Here is a 26,826-nt window from a genome sequence, read left to right as displayed (position 1 = left end):
TGATTGGTCGAGCTGTTGGATCGGTGGAGAAGATATATGACAGAGTGGTTAGTCGTTGGTTGGGTCTGGAGCTAGTAATGGACCGGAATGTATGGGCCTAGGAAGATTTGCTAGGTCTAATTTTTAGACTCTAGTAAAGAGGAAACCATACAAAGCACAAGGGACGGGAGGCCGACTAGAGAGACGAAACCAGTGAGAAGAAAAGAATGGAGGCGAAGAGCACAATATTGAGATTTTTAATTGTTGATGTAGTAAATAAGATTCGAACTCTAAGACTTGTGAAGATTAAATTTAAAGATTTAAAAAACAAAAGGGAGAGCTACTGGGACTAGGATTCCACCGAATTTATATCATAAGGCTCAATTATTCATTCTCAACAATTATTGCTCAATAAAATCAACATCGACTCTTATTTTGCCAAAGTAGGTTCTCAAAATATTAGTTATAAACCATAAGCATGGGACATCAAACATTTAACCAAGCATGACCCATCAAATAAAATGATAACTAATTAATCAAAATCAAAATCAAAATTCTAATTTAATTAGTGCAAAAGTCAAATAAAATAAATTCACCCATGTATGATATTCGGCTTCCTCCATTGTCCCAACATTGGGGTTTAGCTCCACATAGTAAAAACACGCTAAAACAAAATAACTCATAGCTCAAATGATGCTTTTATAGATGGAAAACTAATGAGAACAGAAGTTGGCAACGCTTTGTTGGCGTTACAGAAACTACTATTACAATTACACTTCTGAATAATTGTTGTAAGGAAACAATTACAATATACGATAAAAGAATTGTGTTGTTGTCACTGTTTATATGTCGCTGCAAAGACTGTTGCAAAACCGTGAATAAACCACGGTTTATTAACGACATGCTTTGACAGCTTATTGTTCTTCGTCTTATTCTCTTCCTGCAGGTGCATAAAGCTCTGCAACTTCTTGTTCTTCGCTCTGTTCTCGCCCCAATCACTCCATATCCCCTCTCTGACTCCCAGGAATCATTTATATACCCAACAGTCAAGAAATATTTCGAATAAATGCTCATAATCTTCTCACAGTAATGACATTAAACTCGGGAATATTTTCTTTATTCCCACGTGATTATGAGTTGTTTGATTCATCCCAAAACCTCCCATCCGACATACAAATCTTAAGAGAATATCCTCTCTTCAATCCTATGTAACTTCCTATTATAAATCAGAGAATCAAATAAATTAAACCCGAGAATATCTTCCTTTCCCTGTTTTTCTTAACCACCCAAATATACGATGATTTGATTCCTGTTTTAACTACTCCATGTGTCTGCATCTGTTGAAACACTCCACATAAGCTGCTACATGTTTCTGTTGGAGTAAAACACTCACAGAACACGTAACCACACACAATTCTTCCAAAAATATCTCAGAGTATAACCGAGAATATATTCATTCATGTTTCATGAGAAAACCACGTCACGATCCTCTTTTCTCAATTTTAAAGTTCTTACCATTCCTGTTTGGATGAAACAGGCTCATATGAATCAAAATCCGAGAAAAGGTCCAATAAAAATTCTCCCTAAATCTTGCCAGAAGTCCTCGCAAGTGAAGGTTAACTTTCCCTCCAAAAGTGTTCCCTTTAAAACCGTGAATAAGGGTGTGCCCTTAGCAGAGTTAGGGGTGTGCATAGCAGATAGTGTGCCCCTTAGTAATTGATTACCCCTTATCCAGAGTAGGAGTCAGATTATCAATTGTCCTCCGAGGTGCCGTTAACAACTTTTCGAGCTGATTTTTCCGAAAATATTTATTTCTCAAAAATACCTACAAATAAAATGTGTCCTAACTAATGTATTTATGGGTGAAAATGTGTTGCACTTTCGTGCATATCACACAACGATGAGAGAAGGACAAGGGGCTAAAAGGGGTTGCGTGCACAACTTTCTTGGGTTTAATCTTTTCTCTCTAGATTATTATTTTGATGGGTTTTGAGAAACCCATAGCTATGTTCTAATTTCTTTGTAACTAGGGTTTGATAGTTGAAACCACTTTTGAGCGTTAGACCACTTTGATTTGAAACATATATGGTTTTAAGGCTATTTTTATTTGAATAAATTAATTCCATGATTTTATACATTGATTTAATGATGAAATTACGTGTTGCTTCACTGGTTCTGTACGATACAGTAACTTTTGAGCTTAATCAATAAGACCGAAAATATATTTGTCTACTTATTTGATATTTCATGCTTGGGTCAAATCCTTTGATGGAGTATGCTTAGAATAGCCGGGTATTATTTGAGAACCTTAATTTAGTTTCGTATAATTTTCACGCTAACACAATTTGATGGTGTATGCTTTGGTTTAGTCTTTTGATGTGTCATGCTTAGGGTGTCCAAGTGATATTTGCGACTCTAATACATATAATAGGTGATGTCAATAGAACAGACAATAAATAATTCATGAATTATATTTCATTTCAGTAATTGAATAGAAATAGTGGTAGGTACTATAAACCCTGGTTACCGATGTTTCCGTCTGATTCATTTTATTAGTTTCATTTATTTTCTTCGTATTTATATTTTTATAAAACACAAAAACATAGTTTCTGGTTAGATTAGAGATATTGATTATTGGTATTTCCACCGCTCCCTGTGGGAACGACCCGTACTTGCCGATGTCTACTAGTTAGACGTTGTGCGATTATCACATATAGGGTTTCCCGAAATCATATCACCTACTGAATCGGGTGACCTTCTTACTGTTGTTCCTAAAACATAAATACCACTTCCAGTCAGAACTATTACTACAAGATCATCTAGAGGAATTACTAAGCCAAAACAGCTTCACCCTGACTTTGTTGCACATATTGTTCTTACACTACATGTTGCTCTACAATCTATACTTACTTCAGAAGTAGAGCCAAAATCTTATAAAGAAGCTTCCAAACATCCAAAATGGGTTGTAGCTATGAAGACTGAGTATGCTGCTTTAATGACAAATGGCACATGGATATTGGTACCATTAGTGGAAGGAATGAATGTCTTAGGTAGCAAGTGGGTTTATAAAATCAAATACAACTCTGATGGCAGGATAGAAAGATGCAAAGCTAGGTTGGTTGCACAAGGGCAATTTATTACTCAGAGACTTTCAACCCTGTTGTAAAAACTACAACTATCAAGTGTGTATTGACTATTGTTGTAACAAATGGATGGGATATCAGGCAGTTGGATGTTTCCAATGATTTTCTTCATGGATTTCTCAAGGAGGATGTCTGAATGACTCAACCAAAGGGTTTTGTTGATGAGATCAAACCTAACTATGTCTGTTTGTTGAAGAAATCCCTTTATGTTCTTAAACAAGATCCTAGAGCTCGGTTTGAGAGATTCACTATTTTTCTTGAAATCCATGGATTTCATAAGTCAATAAATCATCCTTCATTGTTCTCTTATACTTCTGGTGAGTATCAGATGCTTCTTCTCTTATATGTAGATGATATGATACTTACCGGCTCTTCTCCAGCATTGTTGGACTCATTTGTAGCTGTTATGAGCAAAGAATTCTCTATGAAGGAATCGGGTCCTTTAATTATTTTCATGGAATTGAATATTGTAGATCTTCTACTTCTACTCTACTTACACAACAGAAATATGCTCTCCAGTTCCTACAAAAAGTTGATATGCTTCCATGCAGCTCTGCAAGTACCCATGTAGCTGCAGGACCAAGATAATCCATATACAATGGTGATCCTCTTGATGATGCTGGATTCTACAGAAGTCTAGTTGGAGGTTTGCAGTATCTCACTCTTACCAGACCTGATTTGTGTTTTTCAGTAAATTATGTCTCTCAGTTTATGCATGCTCCCACTACTTCTCATCTACAACTAGTAAAAAGGATTTTGAGATATGTCAAGGGTAGTATTGGATCTGGTATTACTCTCTCTGCTGGACCTTGTGATGTTTTGACTGCATACTCTGACTCTGATTGGGTAGGATGCCCTGACACTCGCAAGTCTACTAGTGGTTACTGCATATACTTAGTCAATTCTGTTGTTTCTTGGGCCTCTAAAAACAACCAACTATTTCTCGCTCCAGCACTGAAGCAGAGTATAATTCCTTAGAAGTGACTAGTGTTGAGCTTCTATGGATTTCTTATTACTTAAAGAACTGCACATTACTCTGTCTAGATCTGCCACTCTTTACTGTGACAATATTGGCGCCAACAACTTAGCTACAAATTCAAATTTTTCATGCTCGCACTAAGCATGTGGAGATCGACTACCACTACATTCGTGATTTAGTTGAAGATAACTTTCTCAAACTTTCATATGTTACGTCTCAACATCATCTTGAAGATGTGTTTAGAAAGGGACTTGGAGTTGTTCAGTTTCATTCTTGTGTTTACTCTTGGTGAAAAAGCGGGGGTATAACAACCACACCCAATATTTCACTTAGCAATCTGTATGGACTAACTCTAATATACTTTCAAGAGAATCAACTAGACTCAATATTAATAAAGTATATCAAAGAGTTATATCTCTCTTTCTCGATTCAATTCTTACTCAAGAAAATAGAAATCTGCGAGTCTAATTGAATACAAGAGAAATCACTTGAACGGTACCAAAGACCAATGTTCAAGTAATAATCAATGTAAATCAACAACCAAAGGTTGGATATTCTAATAATGCGGAAAAGAAATAACACATACACCAGAAGTTTTGTTAACGAGGAAACCGCAAATGCAGAAAAACCCCGGGACCTAGTCCAGATTGAACACACACTGTATTAAGCCGCTACAGGAACTATCCTACTACAAACTAACTTCGGTCTAGACTGTATTTGAACTCCAATCAATATCACAGGGATCCAATCTACAGTTATGCTCCTACGTCTCTGATCCCAGCAGGATGCTACGTACTTGATTCCCTTAGATGATCTCACCCACAACTAAGAGTTGCTACGACCCAAAGTCGAAGACTTTAATAGACAAATTTGTATCACAAGAAAAGTCTACAGTAATAGATAAATCTGTCTCTCAAAGAAACCAAATTTTTGTTCCGTCTTTTGATAAATCAAGGTGAACAGGAACCAATTGATAAACCAGACTTATATTCCCGAAGAACAACTCAGTATTATCAATCAAATCACAATAATCTTAATCGACGCGGCGAAAGAAGATATCGTGGAATCACAAACGATGAGACGAAGATGTTTGTGATTACTTTTATATCTTGCCTATCGGAGATATCAATCTCAATCCAATCTTTACGATTGTACTCGTACGATAGAAACATCAAGATCAGATCACACAATTACGAGAAAGTAGTATCGGTCTTGCTTCACAATCCCAATGAAGTCTTCAAGTCGTTAACCTAGTTTATACAACTAGTATCACATGTAAGGTGTGGGGATTAGGTTTCCCAGTTGCTTGAGTTCTACCTTATATAGTTTTTCAATTTAGGGTTTACAATCAATGTTAGCTTGGTAACAAAGCATTCAATATTCACCGTTAGATGAAAACCTGATTAGATTCAAGCTAATATCTTTCAACCTTTATATCGAAAACTTAGCTTGTTAAACACAAATGAAATGCACGTTTTAGGTTTGTGTAACCGTTCCCAAACATGTACATTTGTTGGTTCAACAATAGTTAACCAAATGGTTACCCATATGAGCACTTTCATATCAACCATATTCTTCTTCACCATAACTAGTTCAAATGACTCAAATGAACTAGTTAGAGAGTTGTTCAATTGCTTAGATCGTATAGAAGTATACAAGATACAATTGAATCAAAAACGATTTGATTCACTTGAATCGATTTATGAACTTTATAGCCACGGTTTGTAAATTGCATTCTTTAGTTTATATAAGTATAAGTTCACTAATAATCGTCTTTAGAAATAACCAACTTAAGTACGCGGACTGAGTTTGCGGACTTAAGTTCCCGGAAGGAGTTTACAAACTCCAGAAGATTTTCTAGGATGAGAACCTCCGACAGTTCGCGGACTGGGTTCATGGACTCTTGTTCCAGTTTCCTTGATCAACAAAGTACGCATACTTTGGTTAAAGGAATAAGGACTTATACATATGTGTGTTACCACACAATGCATATATCCAACATTGGTTATATAATCTAAACTCTCATTTCAATCATTGAAACATTCTTAGAGGACGTTATATAGTTGTTATTCACAAACCATTTTTCGCCAAAGCCATTTTCAAGTGATTGAAACTTAACATGACTTTCATCACTAGGTAAAAATGAACTTGGCCAAAGCGAAAGCTTACCAACACATATTTCGAGAAATAGATAAGCGAGATAAACTCGGCTTGAAATAGCAAATGTGTATAATCAAAGTCTATAGCAAAACGACTTTTGTCTCAAGATATGAGATAGAGTAGATAGACTTTTAAGTGATAGATAAGTTCAAGTCTCCACATACCTTTTAGTCGATGAAGTTCCACCAGTTCCTTAAGTAGTCCTTCGTCTTGTATGATGATCGCCATGGAGAGATCAAATACACTTTCTATCCTAGTCCGAGACTTAGCTATAGTAGATTAGAAATCAAGACTTATAGTTTTGATAACTAACATTGACAAACATGCTTGAGATAGCAACGCATGCGAGTTCGACCGAGCAGTGCTCAAACACTTGGGTTAACAACTTCGAAGCAAGTGCGGTATTAGCTTCAGGTGGAGTTCAATGACCAGTTTGTATCTCGTAAATCTCTTCTTCTTCGTCAACTGTATTATATTAAACAGGGTAATACTTTAATCTCTGAATATTTGAGTTATGTTAAAGAAATTGTTGATAATCTGGCACCTATTAGTGATAAAGTTGCGGATGGAGATGTAGTTTTACATGTTTTAAATGGATTAAAAGATGATTTTGATCATTTTGTGGTTACTGCATAACATCGTGAGACCCCTTACAAATTTAGTGAGATTTGATATAGGTTATTGCATCATGAACAATGGCTTCAGAGTAAATCTCATGACTCTTATGTTATGCTGGAATCATCAAATGCACCTTCTGCATTTTTTTTCTAAGAAGACAAATTACCGTGGTTCTCCTGGTGGTAGTAGCTCTGGTGGTAGCAAAAATCATCATTCTAACTCATCATCTAGCTCAATAGGTCATAGATCACAGGGGAATGGTGGTTACGGTTCACAGGGACATGGTGGTTATGGTTATGCTGCACATTCACAAGGGAATGGTGGTTATGGTTCACAGGGACATGGTGGTTATGGTTATGCTGCACATTCACAGGGGAATGGTGGTTATGGTTCACATCATCATCCCATCAACCACCTCAACAGAATCAACATCAATATCAGCAACAACCACCCCAACACAATCACCATCAACACCAATATCAACCACATATAACTCATCATATATCTCAGCACTGGAGTCCTCCTCCACCTATTGCAAATAACTTAACACCCATTGATTTCTCTGAGATTCAGTATCACGCTCGAGTCTCTAAAGCGCCTCTTCCTGCCTTGTGAAACAAGACAGTAAGTAAATTCCCATAGGCCGAGGATTAGTGTGGTATGAATTGGTTTAATTGAATGGTTTGCTTATAGTCTCGTTGTATGTCATTCCAGATAACCATTAACTAATAAGTTTAAAGGTAGTAGCAAAATTAAAAATTAGTTTGGATATGTAATTTCGTAACGACTTTTAAAGATAAAAAAATATAATTTTTGGTAAAGGAAAAATATTTTGTTTCCCACTTTTGTTTTGTTTGTGATTTGAGAAGAAGAGCCGGAGGGATGTTTGACCACTAACAACTAGTACTATTAGATGACACGTGCCGTTTCCCTCCTTAGCACGCAAACTGTACATGTACGTGTTCGTTTTTTTAATGGTGTGCCAGACGGTAAACAATGTCCAATGAGCTAACCGTGCTTTCTTAACCTTTTCCTTTTTAAAGCGTTTGATTACACTATTGGTATTTTATTTCAAAATATTCCTCCTCCTTTAAAATTTAAATTATTGTGGGCTGACCATTTGGTTTAGTTGAGTACAGTCGGTGTCTTGGTAGAACGGATCAAAAAGCTTTAAATACTTGAAAGTCGGTGAGTTTAACTCAGAGGTTGATTATTTTATGATCTAAATGACAAATTAATTAATCCAGAATCAAAATGTGTCCGTAGTTCAATTTATCGATCAAAAACACTTTACTAATGCGTCGAATATTTAAAGTGAAAAATCGGGAAAAACAACTGGATGAAAATCAGTGAATCGTACAGAATATATGTATGTCATGAACGTTAAAAATGATAAACAGGTCTTGCCGGACGATTTTCATTTCTTTTTCTTTGCCTGGCTAGTGGCTATCTAGTCTAGGCTAAACTTCTTAAGAAACTTACTGGTAATTACGGTGAAGCATGATTAAAGCGTCATTTTAGTGTTTTGATTAAAATTTGTTTAGTGAAGTTTACTTAAATTTCACTCTTTCTTATTAAAGAAAAAAGAATAAAAAGTCCAATATCGCCGCGTATACAGACTGAGAATTGACTGATTACAGATGGATATTGTAGTGTGCCATGACGCGCACCCGGCAATGACGCGTTTTTATATCCCCATCATCCCATGTGAATCTCAATCATTCATCCACTTTCCCTTGTCTCTCCTCCTTTTTAAATATAAAACCCTCACTCGCTCAACCTTTATTCTCACATTTCAATCCACCGTCTCTCCAACAAATCTTCATCAAATTCATCTTCTTCTCCTTCTCAAAAATGGCTACTAGTAGAGTTTTGGTTATATTGGCACTCTGCGTCCTGTTACCTTCACTGATTGCCGGTGAATATGCCGCAGCCAAGCCACAACATTATGAAGTCTCTGGTCATGTTTTCTGTGATACTTGTCAACTTGGTTGTGAACACCCACTTTCCACCGCCGTTGCAGGTACTACTCCTGCTTCTTTTTTGATAATTTTTTTTTTCACACTCATAGATCTGCTTTCAGTTTTAACCCTAATAGTAATAGATTTTTGAAGCATTATGTCATATGAATATATGGGTTGGATTTATGGATTATTTTTTATTTTTCTGGTTAATTCTCTAGATCTGGTCGTTTGGACTCATGAATTTTTCATTTTCTCAAGAACAATCGGATGGATAACCTTTTTAATGCCTTAGATTGGACTGTTTGAGCACCTATTGCTCAATTGCTGAGATACTCCACTGCCGACACACCGGAGTAAGGTGTTTTAGGTGTCTCGTAGTAGTTATGTGTGTGGTGATATTCCAAGGGAGTACAGTGTGAATGTTGATGGATTGGAGAAATAAATTAAATTGAATGAGATTCGTAGAATGTGGCATGTTATTCATGTTTCTCATATTCAGATCTACCAATAATTGTTTACCAAATTAACAATTTGTTGCTGTTTTTGTGATATGTAGATGCCGAGGTCAAGATAGAATGCAGAGACAGGAAAGTTGAATCCCTACCAGTGGTGTACACTCGTTATGGGAAGACAGACAAGGAGGGAAACTACAAGATCGAGGTCTTGGAAGAGCACAAGAACCAGAAGTGTGAAGCAGTGCTTGTTAAGAGTCCTCTTGCAAGTTGTAAAGAAATTGTTGAAGGGCTTGACAGAGCAACTGTCATTCTTAATGAGCAGAATGGTATTTCTTCACTCCAGCGTAAGGCTAACAGCTTGGGATTCAGGAGGGAGTCTACCATCGATGGCTGTGGTAAGCTTTACGAGCTATACAATTACGAAGATTAGAAATATCACATGAACTAAGTTTTCTTACCGAGTTATTAGTAGAGTATTTTTCTGGTTCAAGAAAAATTATGTCTATCTATTGTGTTTGGTTTATTGAATTCATTTATAATAAGAAGACTTTATATATAGAAATTTGTATGCTGAAAAGAGTCACCTGTTGTGACTGCTAATCAATTTGTTGTGAAGATTTCGGACATCAATTTGTTGCTACTACATCTTGAAACCTATTATTAATTGTATTTTGCTCTTGTTTTGCATTCTTAATCACCTAGAATTGGCTCATTTTGCGCTCCAATTTGTTTTTGTATTAAATTTCTGGAAACACTTCGATTTCTGCTCAAAACTAACTTGTTCTGAGAAGGACATCTCATGAGATATGTCCATATTAGTTGCATCTTGGGTTTGAAATTGCCTGTTCTAAGTTGTCGCCAGTTCTGGCTGCAAGTGCTAAGATATTTTTCTCTGGGTGAGGAAGTAAGCACCATAAGTATAACCCAAAGAACAACAGATAAATTTTGTTACACAAACTAGTGTCTATTGTTAGGGCAGGAGTGCCTGCAGAAAATGGCAAGTCTAGTATATGCTTTCAGAAACCTACAGGCTATGTATTTTCTGTAACATGTGTTTATTGGATAACTTCTGCGGCTTTCTCTGGTGAACAACAAGAGAGATTCCGAGAAGAACTTCTCCTGAGATGCATAATGTGTGACATTTTGGTGTGGATGTGTTCTAAAAAATTCTCATAGATTGTCTATTCATCATAAAAGAATCAGAACTAAAACAAGAAAACTGGGGAAAGAAAAATCTTCTCCAACTAAATCGAAAACCAACTACTAAAGAATAAAGCTAATAGTTACTGAAGTATGTCCCAGCTTCTTCTATCTTGCTCTGACCTGGTGGTTCCTTGATCGTGTCTAATTTTCTCCTTTCTTTGCAATCACAAAGCAAATTTCAGGTCTGTTTCCATCCCCATTGCCTACATTATTCTTCTCTTCAATTTTGAAAGACCAAACTATAATAACATCCCCTGCTCATCTCATCATGCCACACCCTCTGGGTCCAAAACTCTCACATTTCGACGCTTGCATTCAATTTCTTTTTCATACGAGGTATCAGCCTCTACCCAACAGTGCTCGTCTTTAAAACGAATTTTCTTAGTTGGGAACAATAACCGCCCTTGCTTCGAATTTATATCAGTAGCAGGCAATGTCTTTTCCATTACGAAGCATGGTACCGCTTCTGCTCCGTGATGTTGTTGAATTATGCCTTGTAAGTGCACCGGAACTTCTGGTGGTGGTGGTTTATTAACATCAATCACCCTGCAATTTGTACGTTTGCGTTTCTTATTGGTCTCCTTTCTTCTGTTGCTCTCTGGTTCTTTGCGTTTCTTATTGGTTTTCTTTCTACCGCGCCTCTCTGGTTTTTCTACGTTATTGGTGGTGGTATTGGCAACAATAGTAGTCGTTTCAATGGTGGTGGTGGTAATTCTCAGTGTTGTATCAACATCATTACCACCAACAATATCATCATTAAGCATATTGCCATTGTCGACATTATTACCGTTAACACGAGAAATAACGGTATCAACAACATAAGTAGTACTACTACTACTACCTATAATACAACTATGGGAATTAATACTACTTTGACCTCCATTCCTCTTCTTCAGCAGTTTGTTTCTTCTAATGCTTACCATTGTTCATAAAATTTCAAAACACGAAAAGATACACTAAAAGAAAATCTTAAAGATTGATAGAAACTAGTTACCTGAAACCGCAACACCAAGCTAAACGATGCTGTGATTACCACATACCTAAAACCTTCTCTCCATGCACCAATTTTACAGCCAATACGCTTGTTATCATACATACAAAATCTTTCCTAGTTAAGAAAAGATTAAGAATAGAAAACCCATTCAAACTTGTCTTGGCATGTATTTTAAGCAATTCAAAACTCAATAAGCTCTACTTTGGAGTTTTTTTTTTTTTTTTTTTTAACCGTTCTCGTATTTTTTTTACCGTGCACCAGTGGGCTCAAGCTCGTCTCCCTACTGTTTGTTTTAGTTTAATATACCCCCCCCCCCCCTCTTTTTTTTTACTGTGCAGTACCACTGGGCTCAAGCTCGTCTCAGTAGTACTGTTTGTTTTGTCCAACTAAAAGAAACAGGTTACAACCAATTTTTGTTCCACTAGTCCTTTTCTTTAGTACATCCCTTGAACTGCATGCCGTGTTGCTGAAATCATAGAACACCGACCGACATGCATCGATAGTGCACAGGGAATAAGATGCTAATCTTATCTTTCCTCTCCTTTTACTTTGGAATAGTTTTTTGTCTACTTAAAGAACACACTACTAAGCTAAGAAGTGTTATTTATAGAGATTTTTGTTGTGTCATAGCTAAGACTAAGAGTTAGAGCATCCGAAGTGGAAATCAAAAAAAGATGCAGCACGGAAGAGTTAACAATGATCATGCTGATGATAATTACTTCCAGAAGTTTAATCTGAAAGCTCAAGAAGATCATACGACCAAGATTCATTCTCCTGGTGATTGGAAAAGCTCAACAGACCATGACGACTACTACCAAATCAAAAAGACGGAAGTGGTTGAAGCATCACCTATCTCTACACACCTTGATACCTATGTCCAAACCGATGAAACCATAATTGTCGAAGGAGATGATTCTCCTGACGAAGATGTTCCTAAGGTTCAAGAGCAAGTTTATGTGAAAGAAGTTGTTCACAGTGTACACGGAAATAGTCACGACAACAGCGTTGATATGGAAGCTGCTCATTTCAATAAGTAGATATGCATAAGAAGTCTAATCTGTCTAAGTTGATGTCAATGGACATAGAAAGTTGATATAGACTGGTTATGTAACGTGTAAGGAAAGAAGGTATCATCTGTATGACTAGAAGGCCGATTATCGGTCCTATTTACTTAGTGTATTCAACTACTTAAAATAATCAGTGTGCACACCAGCCAGATATGGCAAGTAACGTGTGAAGTTGATGCTTGTGTCTGTCTGTTCAATAATACTCGCTCTTTAATGAACCTTTTAAGTTTAAACTGATCATAACGTTCTTTTAAGTTCGCGATTACTGATCAAAATTGCTGCAACAGATCATAGATATAAGTAGGATAATATGGTGAACAAAACGCATAACAAAACGAGCTTCATTGGTCATTGCCTACTCTATTTAGGAAAGTTAACTGCAGAAGATACCAACAAATATATTATGTACCTTAGTTTTTGTACTGCAATTATTTTGTAGGATGCATATTCCACTATTCTGAAACAGGTCTTCAGCTTTTTTTTCCTGGCGTTTTTAGGGGCCACTCAAAAGGATTTAGGGGCCAACAATAAAACAAAAAAGGTCACCCAAAGGGAAAATGTAGCCAGCCTTTATCTCGCGTAATTCGTAATGGCGAAATTACCCTTATATATTCGGAGGATATGATAACATTGTTACCCTCCGAATGCAATCGGAAGCCAATATCGTTCCCATACTTCCAATTGTAGTCGGTGCAGTATTAGAATGATTTGTGTTTCATTTTTTCTATTTCTTTTTAATTTTTGAGTTGTTAGAGTTATAGAGAAGAAGGTGAAGGAAAAAAAGAGAAAACTCATTTTATCACTACAAAAATGGATGGATACGAAGAAGAAGGTGAGAATCATGACGAAGAACAAAATGTTGAAGGTTCACGACCGTTTAGAGAAGACGATTTGGGGTATATGTTGAATGATCCAAACTTTTGTGGAGAGGAAAACATAGACAACCCTTTCATGGAAGAAAATGGAGAATCGCATGATATTGAAGCTAACGATGCATGTAAAACACAGGTATTGTGTTAAGAAACTCAAATACTCGATTTGCATGCGTTTGTGTGCTTTTGTAAACAAGAAAAACCGATTATTGCATGCATTGAATGCCATGAACTACCCAGATTCGGTAGATAATTTCTAGATTAAACTTACGAATATAACACACTGAGTACCAAATATGTATATTCGGTAGTTCCAAGATAGTAGTTTACTGCCGAATATGAGAAAAAACCCCAAACTGGTTTTCCAAAAATATCTACATTCGGTAGTTATGTAGAGTTATTTACCTCCGAATGGCCCCAAAAACGAATTCCTCAGAAAATTTCAAAACTCAGTATTCTTATCCTTTACAATCGGTAATAGTTTAACATTATTTGACTGCCGAATATAACAGTGGCCTCAAAATAAAATTTCCGAAAACTTGAAAATCGGATGTGTATCGATTAAAGTTATCTCCCGGTTATTTATATTCGGCTGTTTTACTATATATTTTAGCTTCCGATTATATCATTTTTTGCACTCAGTAAACTGTGTACATTCATTTGCATAAATCGGGTGTTTTGGGTAACCGATAGGATTCCGAATATAAAGTATTCGGAAGTTTGACTTATTTAATTACCTCCGAATATATCATTTTTTTCACTCAGTAAACTGTGTACATTCATTTGCATAGATCGGGTGTTTTGGGTAACCGATAGGATTCCGAATATAGAATATTCGGAAGTTTGACTTATTTAATAACCTCCGATTATTGTATAATAATTTGTTGCTTTCATATGCAGGACGTTGAAGAGTTTGTTGATGACTTCTATTTGAGGCCCGACACTTCCCTATACTATGCAAACGATTTGGTATACTCATTACTACTTTTTTCTTTTTTTCAAAATTTATATGTTAAATGGTTATGCTTATTAGGTTTGTTTTGTTTTATGCACGTTTAGACATTTGGAAGTAAGAAGGAGACAAAGGAATGGCTTATGAACAAGGCAAAAGATAACATGTGCGTGGTAGTTCAAAATAATCATGTTAGTGACACTCGATTTGAAATGATTTGTGAGCGAGGTGGGACGCGAAAGAGTCACGAGGGAAAGAATAGTAAGTACATACGGAAGACGAATAGGAAATACCGAAGCAATACCAAGAAGATAGGATGCCCATTTAAGATTGTCTTCTATAAGCCCGATGGTATTAAAGGTAAAGAGTATAAAATGTATAAAGTTGATAACGGTTGTCACAACCATGATGATCCGTTGGATTTAATTGGACATGTAGGTATGTTGAAGTGATTGACATCGATGATATTCACCCATTTTGGAAGCAATTAAATTTCACTCCGAACACCCCGGTAGTTGATGGTCCGTCTTTCTTCGAGTCGGAATTGTATGCACGAATAGCCGAGCGTTACGCTACATCAAACGGCACCAAAAAGAAAATATTGATGCATAATTTGGAGGAAGCCCTTCACCCTTGTTTAAGGGAGGTTGATGAACCTATTAAGCAAAATAACACCGGTAGGCCGAACACCAAAGTGTCGAGGACCATCCAAAGAAAAGATTTGAAGGAGTATTTGTCTAATAAAAGAATATTGTCTAGGCACGAGTGTTCGGAAGCCGAATTTGAAGATGAGCCGGAACCTAAGAAAAGAGGTCGTCCAAGAAATGATCAAAGTGGACCAACCACCCGAAAAGTAAGGCCAAATATCTCTACAGAGCCTTCTCAAGTAAGTCAACCCAATGTTGTCGAAGAAGTTGTTGAGCAAATGAACGCCTCGCAACAAACCCAACCAATGAAAATTCTTACTATAAAAGAGGACAAAGGTACTCTTCGTTGCCCTAGAGATCTTAATGGAAGACCAAATCGATCCACATATACAATATACAAAGAGTATTTGGAACAACTCCCTCCACTTATCATTCCATTTGTTTTGTCGACCGACGAGGTTGATGGGGATGGAAATTGTGGGTTGCGACGAGTCGGTTAAAGATAGAAGAATCGTAATGGCATTTGTGAATGAAATGCATTTTATCGGTTTAAGAGTAAAGAAAGATTTTCCGTTACCTCCGTTGAGTAAGTGGCATGATTACTTCCCGATGAACCATTGCAAGGATTGGGTGAAACAATATGAGTCCAACATGGTTGATTGGGATCGTGTTATGGACAACAACTTTCCCGCTGAGTTACTCGAATTGATCCCCTCGGATGATGACGATGTTTGATCGTTTTTTTTCGCGGCACGATTATAATTTTTTTTGAAACTATGTAATCGGAACAACAGTATTATAACACTTCAATACGATTAATCATATTCGGGAATTCCATATTTTATCAAACCGCCGATTAATATTAAAAATTTGAATTTACAGCACTCAAACATCACATGTTATTCTTTTTTCCCAGTCCGAGATGCAACAATCAACGCGGCTTCGAAATGTAGAAACGACTCTCCTCTCCACTTGGAATAAGCATCTTGTGCCGCAAACCTGTCGTCTCTGTGCCTAGCAAGAATACGGTTGTACTCGGTGCACAATTTTATAACATGGTGCACCCTTGAAGAAACATGGGATGGTTCATAATTGTGGCGTGGCTTCTTGTACTTACCAATAAAAGGACCCAATGAAACGTTAATCCAAAATATACGATCGTCCTGCTGTTCTTTGGGTAGATCTTTCACAATGTAATAATTTTTTATCCATTCGGTCTCTTCCTCAACTTGTTTTAATCTTTCTCTATGATGGAATTGTTCTTGACCTCGCTTCTTAGCCTTGATTTCCTCTTCCTCCTCCTCCGTTGCCACTAACGATGGTTTAATTTTTTTGGGTTGTTTGTTCCTTTTTTGTATTTCTTCTTCCCTTGCTGCAATTGATGTAGTTGTTCGCTTGCATCTTCGAAGTATGTTGTCGATTGATGATGGACTTGCCATTGAAAAGGTTTTTCATTCAGATTTGTTACTCAATAATAACTGAGAGGGGTTACCCTCCTTATATAGATTAGAGTTCCAACGGATCTAATTTTTGAAAATATGGCCGTTGAGGTTTCTGAAAATATGGCCGTTGAGGTTTCGTATCATTGGTGCACTACAATCGGTTGTTAACGATATACGTATTACCTCCGAATAAGACATTCGGTGGAAAACTTAAATTCTTATCTACCGATTAAGTTGGTATTTATAAACACGACTATATTATTCGGAGGATAATTGTTTTGTAAAGTTCCGAATGTACGATGGCCCAAAAATCAGAATTTGGGAAAAACTTATACTTTTCAAATTTTGAAATTGAAATAATCGGAAGTATAATTAGTTACCCAAACTTCCGAATATGGGCTTTCTAACATTCTATATTGGCTCATGGAACCACCTAGAGCCAAGGCGTGGTTTGTTTTGAACTTGTTATATTCGGAGGATAATTGTTTTGTAAAGTTCCGAATGTACGATGGCCCAAAAATCAGAATTTGGGAAAAACTTATACTTTTCAAATTTTGAAATTGAAATAATCGGAAGTATAATTAGTTACCCAAACTTCCGAATATGGGATGTCTAACATTCTTTATTGGCACTTGGAACCACCTAGAGCCAAGGCGTGGTTTGTTTTGAACTTGCTATATTCGGAGGATAATTGTTTTGTAAACTCCCGAATGTACGATGGCCCAAAAATCAGAATTTGGGAAAAACTGATACTTTTCAAATTTTGAACTTACAATAATCGGAAGTCAACTCAGTTACCCAAACTTCCGAATATGGGTTGTCTAACCTTCTATATTGGCCCTTGGAACCACCTAGAGCCGTGGCATGGTTTGTTTTGAACTTGTAATATTCAGAGGATAATTTTTTTTTGTAAAGTCCCGAATGTACGATGACCCAAAAATCAGAATTTGGGAAAAACTGATACTTTTGAAATTTTGAACTTACAATAATCGGAAGTCAACTCAGTTACCCAAACTTTCGAATATGGGCTGTCTAACATTCTATATTGGCCCTTGGAACCACCTAGAGCCAAGGCGTGGTTTGTTTTGAACTTGCTATATTCGGAGGATAATTGTTTTGTAAACTCCCGAATGTACGATGGCCCAAAAATCAGAATTTGGGAAAAACTGATACTTTTCAAATTTTGAACTTACAATAATCGGAAGTATATAACATTATATTGTCTTCCGAATAAATACTGGCCCCAAAATGAGATTTTTCCTATATCAGAAATTTTAAGATTTTTCAATATATATATATATATATATATATATATATATATATATATATATATTCAGTAGTGAGTGTACTTCCGAATACTGTGTGTCTACTTAAATATATTCGGGAGACAAAAAATTCATTAAACTACCGATTATTACCAGTTTGTATCCAGGAAGATATGACCAACAATATTCGGCCGATAACCATCAAATATTTCTCCCGAATACTGTCGATGTTCTTGAGAAATGAAGAACACGACTACATTCGGAAGTAAAGGAGCATGAATATCGCCCGAATCTGGATAAATAACCGAAAACCCTAGAATTATTTTTTCTCGATTCGCCGAATTAAAGCGAAATAAACCCCAAAAATGATAGATTCTTACCTAATTGGGGCCATTTGACTTTGGAGCGGAATTTTTTTTTCTTCCACAATCGAAAGATAATAGGAAACTGGAAGAAGAAGAGTTGAAATGAGTAGAATTGTTTTTGATTTGGTTTTCATACAGTTTTACCATAAGGGCATTTATGTAACTTCAATATCATATAGGATACCCCTTAACTAGAGTCTTTGGCTGGGTATAAATTGATGGCCCCTAATTTTTATGACTGGTGCATAGTTATTCTCTCCTATCCGCAAGGTTCTAAGTAGATTTTGCTCAATTCACTCTTTCCCAGTAGGCAAGAGCCATCTTATCATCCAGCACATCAGGTGACTTTTGACACTCCTTGCCATGCGGAAAATGGGTCATATACCACAACTCATAAAGAATGGGAGTAGCGGACAACCAAACTATGGGTCTCGGTGAAAAAGGCACAAAAATTATTAGTCATATATACCCTTTTCTTTAGATTTTATTCTTTATCTTATCTTTTTCTCTCTCTAATTTAAAATTAGTCGCGAGAAATATCTTATTTTTCAAAATATAAGTCAGATTTCGACAAAATTTATATTTTTGGAAACGGCTCGAAAATCTCTACAAAACAAGATCCATTATTGATAAGAAATTTGAAAAAAAAAATGGAACCTGCCCGAGGATACATTATGCACCCAAGTGCAACCTGGCCAAAAATTATTTCATATAAGAATATGCATATGCACTCAGGTGCAATTTGGCTAAAATTTATTTCATATAAGAATATGCATTTTACACCCGGATGCAACTTGACAAAATTTTATTTTCAGTAAAAATATGCATTATGCACTCAGGTACATCTTATGTATACTTCGTGGATAAATCTAAGTTTATCCTAGTAATCACCTACCATATAATAAGATACCCAATCAGAATTACTAGTTCATGATCTCGGCAAATAAAACGCACCAACATTAACACCACAATCACCATTAAAACATCAACCAAAAACAAGTATTAAAGAAGAAAAATAATATGAACAAAATATTAGAAAATATACATTATGTACCCGATGCATCTAAACCAAAACATATTTTTCTATCAAAATATACATTATGCACTCATTATGCACTCAGGTGCATCTCGTATATTCAAAGAGGATGATGCTTTGTATTATTTGTAAAGATCATTAAATAAGCACTAGGCCTATACATCCAGTAGACGATTACATAGCCAGCCGGTGAACAAAAGGGTCGATAATCAGACAGACCTATGCATCTGGTAGAGAAGCTGGTGGTTGTAACTTACACACATTTTAACGAAATCATTTCTAGACTTGTAGAATCTTGAATATGAAGCTGGTGGTTGTAACATATTAGATAGGACAAGAGAAGTATTACAACAGGGGGCTCCTAGTTATATCCTACATCTAGATCCTGAATATGTGAGAAAAACGTCAAAGAGATGGGTGCATCATTTTATCGAACAAACGATGAGCACGATATATAACGACTGCTTTAGATCCAGTATAGTAAATCAATAACACCCACTAATTTATACAACATTGTACCTTTAGTATTCTAGCTTTCTCATACTTCTCTTCATCTCTTTTCCCTTCCAGTGAAACAATGGCAGCCAGTTTATCTCGTCACTGTCACCACCACTACTACCAACAAACATTTTTAAAAATTAAAATTGAAATCAAAATTTGGAATTGGAGAAATTGTTCTTAAGATCAATCCTTACCAGCTTCATATTTCAATTCGAATCCATACCAATTTGATTTTCGATTCCAGTTCAAACAACAGATACTCTCATCCCCAAATGAATTATCCAGATAACATTGACTTGCAATTCCACATCACCACTTCTCCATTAGGAATAGATCCATCTCTACCATTGCTTGATTTGTTGAAACAATTTCTGGAACACAAAGCCAACCTAAACTTTCATACCATCTGTAAAGTTGTGTTAGTGACGGAGATGGATGAAAACTGAAGGGGGAAAAAGGATATGCTCGATGGAGAGATGATAGAGATGGGATGTAAAATCATTTATAGAACATGGGTGAAATATCCAAATTTGGATAGTAGAACATTATTTTTGGATTTTGATCTATTAGAACAATAGCTATATTTCAAATCCAAGGGCTAATAGACCAAAAAACTGCCTTCCTTGAATAACACGACCATCATCAAATGGGCCTGGGTTGTTTCTAGACATCTTGATGTTTAGTTATTGGGCCATCAAGCCTAATCCTTCCCATCCCTTCTTTACCATGGAACTATAATTTTGGGCATACCAAAATCTTCCAAGGCATACTGAATGAAGACAAAAAAAAGGTTGTGAAATAGCAAAATCAGATAATCCCTTAACCCAAAAATTTTTTAATGGCAAATCCGCCCTTTACGTATTAGTGTTAATAATCTTGATTAGTGATTAAATATTTTGTTTAGTGATTAAAATAATTTTCAGAATTATAAGAGTTGTTTAGATGAAAAATTTGAGGAAAAAAAAATCAAAGTTTTGGTTTGGTTAAGAAGGAGAGAAAGAGAAGGAGAAAGTGAGAAAATTCTAATTCTTGATTCAATGGAGGATGGGGAGGGTCATCATTCATCTAAAAAACCTAGGAAAATACATATCAACTACAACAATGATCCAGAAATGGTTGATTTCTTAGATTATGAGAATGATTTTACACCCACTCAAACTCAAGCTCAAACTCAAACACAAACTCAAGATGATGATTTTTATGAGCCAAATCCTGATGATGAAGACATTGATGAGGAACCCAATGCTTCTAATACACAGGTACACTTATATCCTATACTTAATCTCACTTCTATAGCTCTCAATTATCAAAAGTTAGGTTTTTTGAATCATGGTTCGGCGAAACAGGTTGAGGTTCGGCTCACATCTATGAGCCGAATCTACCAATTGATGAACGGTTCGGCTTACTGAATCTGTTTACTGCATGTGCCGAACTGTTTGCTAGACACTAGTTCGGCTTATATGAAAGTTTCATAGTAAGCCGAACAACATCCTGAATAGCTCGGAAAAAAAATAATTACCGGTTCGGCTTATATTTCGAAAATCGTATGAGCCGAACATCAATTTGTTATTTTTTGGGTTAAAATATTGTTATTGGTTCGGCACATATTGAGAATATCGTAATAGCCGAACCTCGTTAATATGCTAGGTTCGGCACATATTATGATTATCGAATACGCCGAACCCCTATGCATCTCTATCTGTGACTAGGTTCGGCTTGAAATTTCATGAAATTTCATGTCGAACTGTTCATATACACTTACAGGAAGCTTTTGTGAAGAACAGTTCGGCTAAAAACGCAACTCAATTTTGAGTCGAACCCAACACTGTAACCGTCATTTAATCGATGAAAAACAGCAAATAGGAGATTGGGTTTGTAAAACTTGCTTTCTTATCCTCATTTCCGGAGTTGGAGATGCAGTTGGTTCAATTTCTGGTTCAATTGGTGGTTGATTTTCAGTTTCTACACCTTCATCTTCAATTGGTTCTTCTTCTTCAATTGATGGATTAGAAGACGATTTGGTTTGCCTAGTCCCTGCTTTTCTTTGTACGAGTCATTATGTGGTTGAGTTTAATCGACGATCAAATTTTTACGAATCGACAATTAATCACGATGATGAATTTTTTTTTTTCGCAGGAGGGGGAAGAGTTCGGCTAGAGGAGGAGGAGGAAGAAGAAGAGATGGTAAGGGAAACTGATTTTGATTTTTTAGAAAACTGATTTTAGATTTTTGTATTAAGGGTATATAGGTAATTGAACTAACCATAGGGTACCCCTTATAAGGTCACCCAAGATGGGACTATTTTTTTGTATACCTAGAAAGATTTTGGTATGCCCAAAATCAGGGTTCTTACCATGTGGCTGTGGAGAGTCTGGTAACTCACATCTCATCCCTTCCTCCTTGATCAAGGAAGGAATAGAGAATATGCATTTTTATTTTGACAAAAGCCCTAAATGGATGTTGTCACTGCGGTATGAAAGTGTTTCGGTGGTGATACGACTTGACCTGAGTTCAAAACTCACCAGCATCAAAGTCGATAACATAAAACAAAAAACTCAAGGTTTGAAGATTGTTGTTTACCCTGCGCAGTAACCGAAGGTGAAATCATAAACTGATCACCTTACATAGGAGCATATGCAAACACTAGATGGGTTTATCCCATCATCCTGATGTCCAGTTATGTGGTTAGGGGGTGTCCTAAAGGCCTTTAAAAAGTTTACAACACCCTCCATCTAGAAAAGAAAAACTAAAAAATAAAATCAAAACATAATACTAATTCAAATATGCTTCTCTTCCTCTTCTTCGTCAACCGTAATTTGTTCCCTTTTTCTCTCAATTGAAATCATTTCATCGTCTTCGATTAATCGACGATTCGAAAAATTTAAAATCGTTCTTTATTAAAGATGCAGTTAAGTTAGTTAGAACTCATAACTGTAAGATCATTTGCGGATATATCTTCTGGGTTTGTAAACATAAATCATTTGCATTTGAGTTCGTTGCAGAAAGAATCCCAACCGCAAAAAATCATGAGGAAATTGAATTCCTACAATGTATGTCCAAGTTTGAAGTTTACAATACTAACCGTAAATTAGATTGTTAGGTCTGCCTTTCAATTTTTCGCTATTTGGGGCGATTGTCTCTTCGGTTGATTGTGATTTGTTCAAATTTCCATGACTGGATCGTGGCTTGCTATTTTCGATTCAAAAATATCAATTCTTCAACACGGTGTCGCTTTGAATCTATTTTATATCTAAGAGATTTAGGGCATCCGGGTTTGTTTGGGTATACAAGATTGCGGGAAAAATACTCCTTTCAGGAGCATCTCTTATCAAAGAAGAAAAAAAATCAGATTAAATGGTCAGATTTGATATCATTAATTGCGATATACTTATAATTGATATCATTAATTGTATTAGGGTTTAACTATCTTGTATTTTGATGTTTTTTGTATTCTTGTAAGCGGCCATGTAATCAATATTTTGATTTGAATAAATTGAAATATTTTGAATGGCGGAAAAAAAAAGAACTTGTAGCTATGAAAATCTTAGATATCTATTATCCAAATAATTATAAATTCGGTTACACATGTAATTGATTAAAATAAAAATTAATGATAAAAATGTGAGGCAAATTGTTTAATTTTTCCCTAAAATAATAATTTTTTAGTTGATCTCCGAAGATTGGTGGCCTTTGATAATCTTTTGTGTTTTATTCAGACAATTATGCTGAATCTTCATCGATATTTGCAACCATTTCTAGATGCAAATATAACACCACTCTGCACGTTTTCCATATTTATAGATATATCATGTACAAAATGTCAATAATATCAAAATACAACTCATAAGAGGAAGTTAACGATTAAATACCTTTCGGGTTGAAATAGATTGCAAAGATGAACGCTCTAGTCTACTTCTTCTTCTTAGCTCTTTTTGTTTTCTTTGCAGGTAGAGGATAGATTCGCTAGAATATATTTTTTTTTCGAATAATATACATGTATTGGTTTTCTCCTTTCCATCAATAGTTACAGATCATTAGTGATAAAACTTCTCAAAACAATATTGTATGTGCGATATTGGAGGATCCCTTTCTTAAATTCGTATATGTTCTTAAAAAGAAAAATTTATTAATATGCGGGTGGAAAAACAATGCAATAATTAAACAAGTGACCCATTGGTGTAGATTTTTTTAATTTATATGGACTTTATAATTTGGCCTTTTTTAGGCCTAGGACGGGATGATCGACCGCCCTAGGCCCAAATATTTGAGGGACACAAAAGAATGCAAAATTGTTAATATGTTTTATCAATTAACTTACTTTACCTGTTTAAATATTTTGTAGAGTGAACATAGAACTATGAGATGACAAACCGAATTAGGAGGATATTTTTGGATACAAAGGAGGTTCGCTGAAATTGAGTTGGGGATAGCGAAGAACTCTTCTATGAATTGTATCGAAAGAGAAAATAAAGGAGTAACAACAGAAAATAACAAGATGAAAAAAACAAGAGTTCTGAACTAGAAAATGACAAACGAATGTAGGTAACACATATAAACATAAATTGTCTCGCATAGCAAGCAACCTTGTTCTTGTTATTCTTCCTTTTTCTTCTTCTAGTTGTTTTTTTACTTGTTGTTGCATTTGAGCAGCATTAATCCTCTGATCTTCTTGTATTCTGTACTGATATTAAAATAAGTAGTACTCAACTGTATCTTAAGAATCCATGAATCCTCTTGAGAATTGTTTGAGAGAAATAGAGAGAGAGTGGTAGAGAGTTATGAAAACAAAATAGACACAAGACTGGTCAAGCCTCGCATATATATGAGTTCCTGCCATGCTTGAGTTATCAACTCTACATTTTGAGAAACATTCATTTTTTTCTCGCATATAAACATAAGTAGTACTCAATTGTATCTTAAGAATCCATGAATCCTCTTGAGAATTGTTTGAGAGAAATAGAGAGAGAGTGGTAGAGAGTTATGAAAACAAAATAGACACAAGACTGGTCAAGCCTCGCATATATATGAGTTCCTTCCATGCTTGAGTTATCAACTCTACCTTTTGAGAAACATTCATTTTTTTTACTTGAAATGGACAACAAAAACAAATTAGTCCGAAGTTGACTTATGATGACATTACCTCTTCTTTCTTGCTTTTCTTTTTTGACTGCAATCATGACTAGTTTTTCCGAATTGTTAATTTTCATCATCCGATTCTAATGCTGATTCTAAGACGAAAACTATGGGAACAACGTTAGTGTCATTTGTGATAGCCGAGGGCACTATTTAGACTGTCGTCCGGAAGGGTACTCCAGTGATCGGGTAGGCTAGTATTTCCAACAAACATAATTAGGAGAAGAAAGTGCAACGTACTCCCCAATTACGATATGTGTGTTATAACTTACACTAAGTTTCAATATGGAATGTTACGTGTCTTTGGTAAGTTAATAATGATTTACATTATAACTTTTAGAGGATAGGAATTAACTACTTAATTATCCATTGTATTCCCTCCATTATAAAATAATAGTCTGGTTTCATGTGTAAAACACACAAAAAATCAGTATATTATTTTAAAATGGAGGGAGTAGTAATATCTTAACCGGTTTGACCTTCTAGATTAGATGGTATTCGGCCATAGTGTCTACAAATATATAACAAAAAATGACCTAATCAACTTTTTTCCCCTAGATATGAATTAACGATGGTAAAAACAAAAACTCTAAAAATGGAAGAATTTCTTTAGTTAGTAGTGTGATTAATTAATATAATTGAGACTAAGTCGTATAACTATATAGACTTTACATTATACACTTTTGATATTTCGAGCCGAGTTTATCTCGCGTATCTATTTCTCGAAATATGTGTTGGAAAGCTTTTTTCTTTAACTACGTTCATCATTATTCTGAATGAAATTCAAAAGATGATCATGTGAAAATCGCCTGGGAACATCTTACATGATTTGTGTGAGACAGTCATTTGATGTAGACTCTGAATGTTTCGTATTGATCATTCGATCACTTGAAAATTACTTAATAGTTTGTGTGAGACAGCTATTGTCGTCTTCTGAGGATGTTTCAGTGATTGAAATTGGAGTTTAGAGCAATTAACCATTGTCTGGATATAGCACAGTATGCGTACCAGTATGCAAACCGTTGTAAGAATGATTCAGGTCCCGGAACCAAGTATGCATACCCGTATGCGAACGATTTTAACTGTTAAATTCCGGGAACCAAGTTTGCGTACCTGTTAGATCATTGCTCGGTCGAACTCGCATGCGTTGCTATCTCAAGCATGTTTTTCAATGTTAGTGATCAAAACTACAAGTCTTGATTTCTAGTCTACTATATCTAAGTCTCGGGCTAGGATAGAAAGTGTAGTTGAACTCAAGGACTTCATGGCGATTCATCATACAAGAAGAAGAACTACTCAAGGAACCTGTGGAGCTTCTCGATAAAAAGGTATGTGAAGACTTGAACTTATCTGTCACTCAAAAGTCTATCTATCTCCTACTTCTTGAGACAAAAAGTCGTATGCTATATATAGACTCAGATTATACACATTTGGTATTTTGAGCCGAGTATACATCTCCTATATATATCTCGAAATATGTGTTGGTAAGCGTTTCGCTTGGATCATGTTTATCTTTACCTAGTGACGAAAGTCATGATATGTTTCAATCACTTTGAAAATTTCTTTGACGAGAAATGGTGTAACAACTATATAACTTCCTCTAAGAATGTTTTAATGGTTGGAATGAGAGTTTAGATTACATAACCAATAATGGACATAAGTATTGTTGTGGAAACAAATATGTGCATAAGTCCTATTCCTTGAATCAAAGTTTGCGAACTTTGTTGATCAAGAGAAACCGCAAGAATGGCTTGTTGCCAAGCCCGCGAACTCAGTCCGAGAACTGCCGAACTTCTCATCCCGAGAAAATCTGCTGGAGTTGACAAACTTTTTACGTGAGTAACAGTCCGCGAACCTAGTCCGCGAACCAGCGGAAAGTCTTTGCCGAGATTTTTTGCTGGAGTTTGTAAACTCTGCCCAGTTGCTTAAGTCCGCGAACCTAGTGTGCGAACTTAAGAAGGTTATATATCTGAAGATGATTTCTGAACTTAAACTTATAAAGACTAAGGAATGTGAATTCCAAACCTGGCTATAAAGTTCATGAACCGATT

At 35.8% G+C, this 26,826-nt stretch overlaps 1 protein-coding gene and 1 long non-coding RNA gene across 2 annotated transcripts; one reads left to right on the top strand and one right to left on the bottom strand.

The window, feature by feature from the left end:
- Positions 1 to 8,603: 8,603 nt before the first annotated feature.
- On the top strand, positions 8,604 to 9,997 carry LOC113286890 (anther-specific protein LAT52-like). Its single transcript, XM_026535526.1, has 2 exons — positions 8,604 to 8,902; positions 9,400 to 9,997. The coding sequence occupies exons 1-2, from the start codon at positions 8,734 to 8,736 to the stop codon at positions 9,726 to 9,728; spliced, it is 498 nt and encodes a 165-aa protein (XP_026391311.1). The 5' UTR covers positions 8,604 to 8,733; the 3' UTR covers positions 9,729 to 9,997.
- A 9,110-nt stretch (positions 9,998 to 19,107) lies between these two features.
- LOC113285420 lies at positions 19,108 to 20,185 on the bottom strand. Its single transcript, XR_003328650.1, has 2 exons — positions 19,837 to 20,185; positions 19,108 to 19,753 (listed from the first exon to the last, which is right to left on the bottom strand). It is a non-coding gene; the product is annotated as an uncharacterized LOC113285420 (long non-coding RNA).
- Positions 20,186 to 26,826: the final 6,641 nt, after the last annotated feature.

The sequence above is a fragment of the Papaver somniferum genome, chromosome 6, assembly GCF_003573695.1.
Source record: "Papaver somniferum cultivar HN1 chromosome 6, ASM357369v1, whole genome shotgun sequence".
Lineage (NCBI taxonomy): Eukaryota > Viridiplantae > Streptophyta > Magnoliopsida > Ranunculales > Papaveraceae > Papaver > Papaver somniferum.
This window is presented reverse-complemented; position numbering and strand designations above follow the sequence as displayed.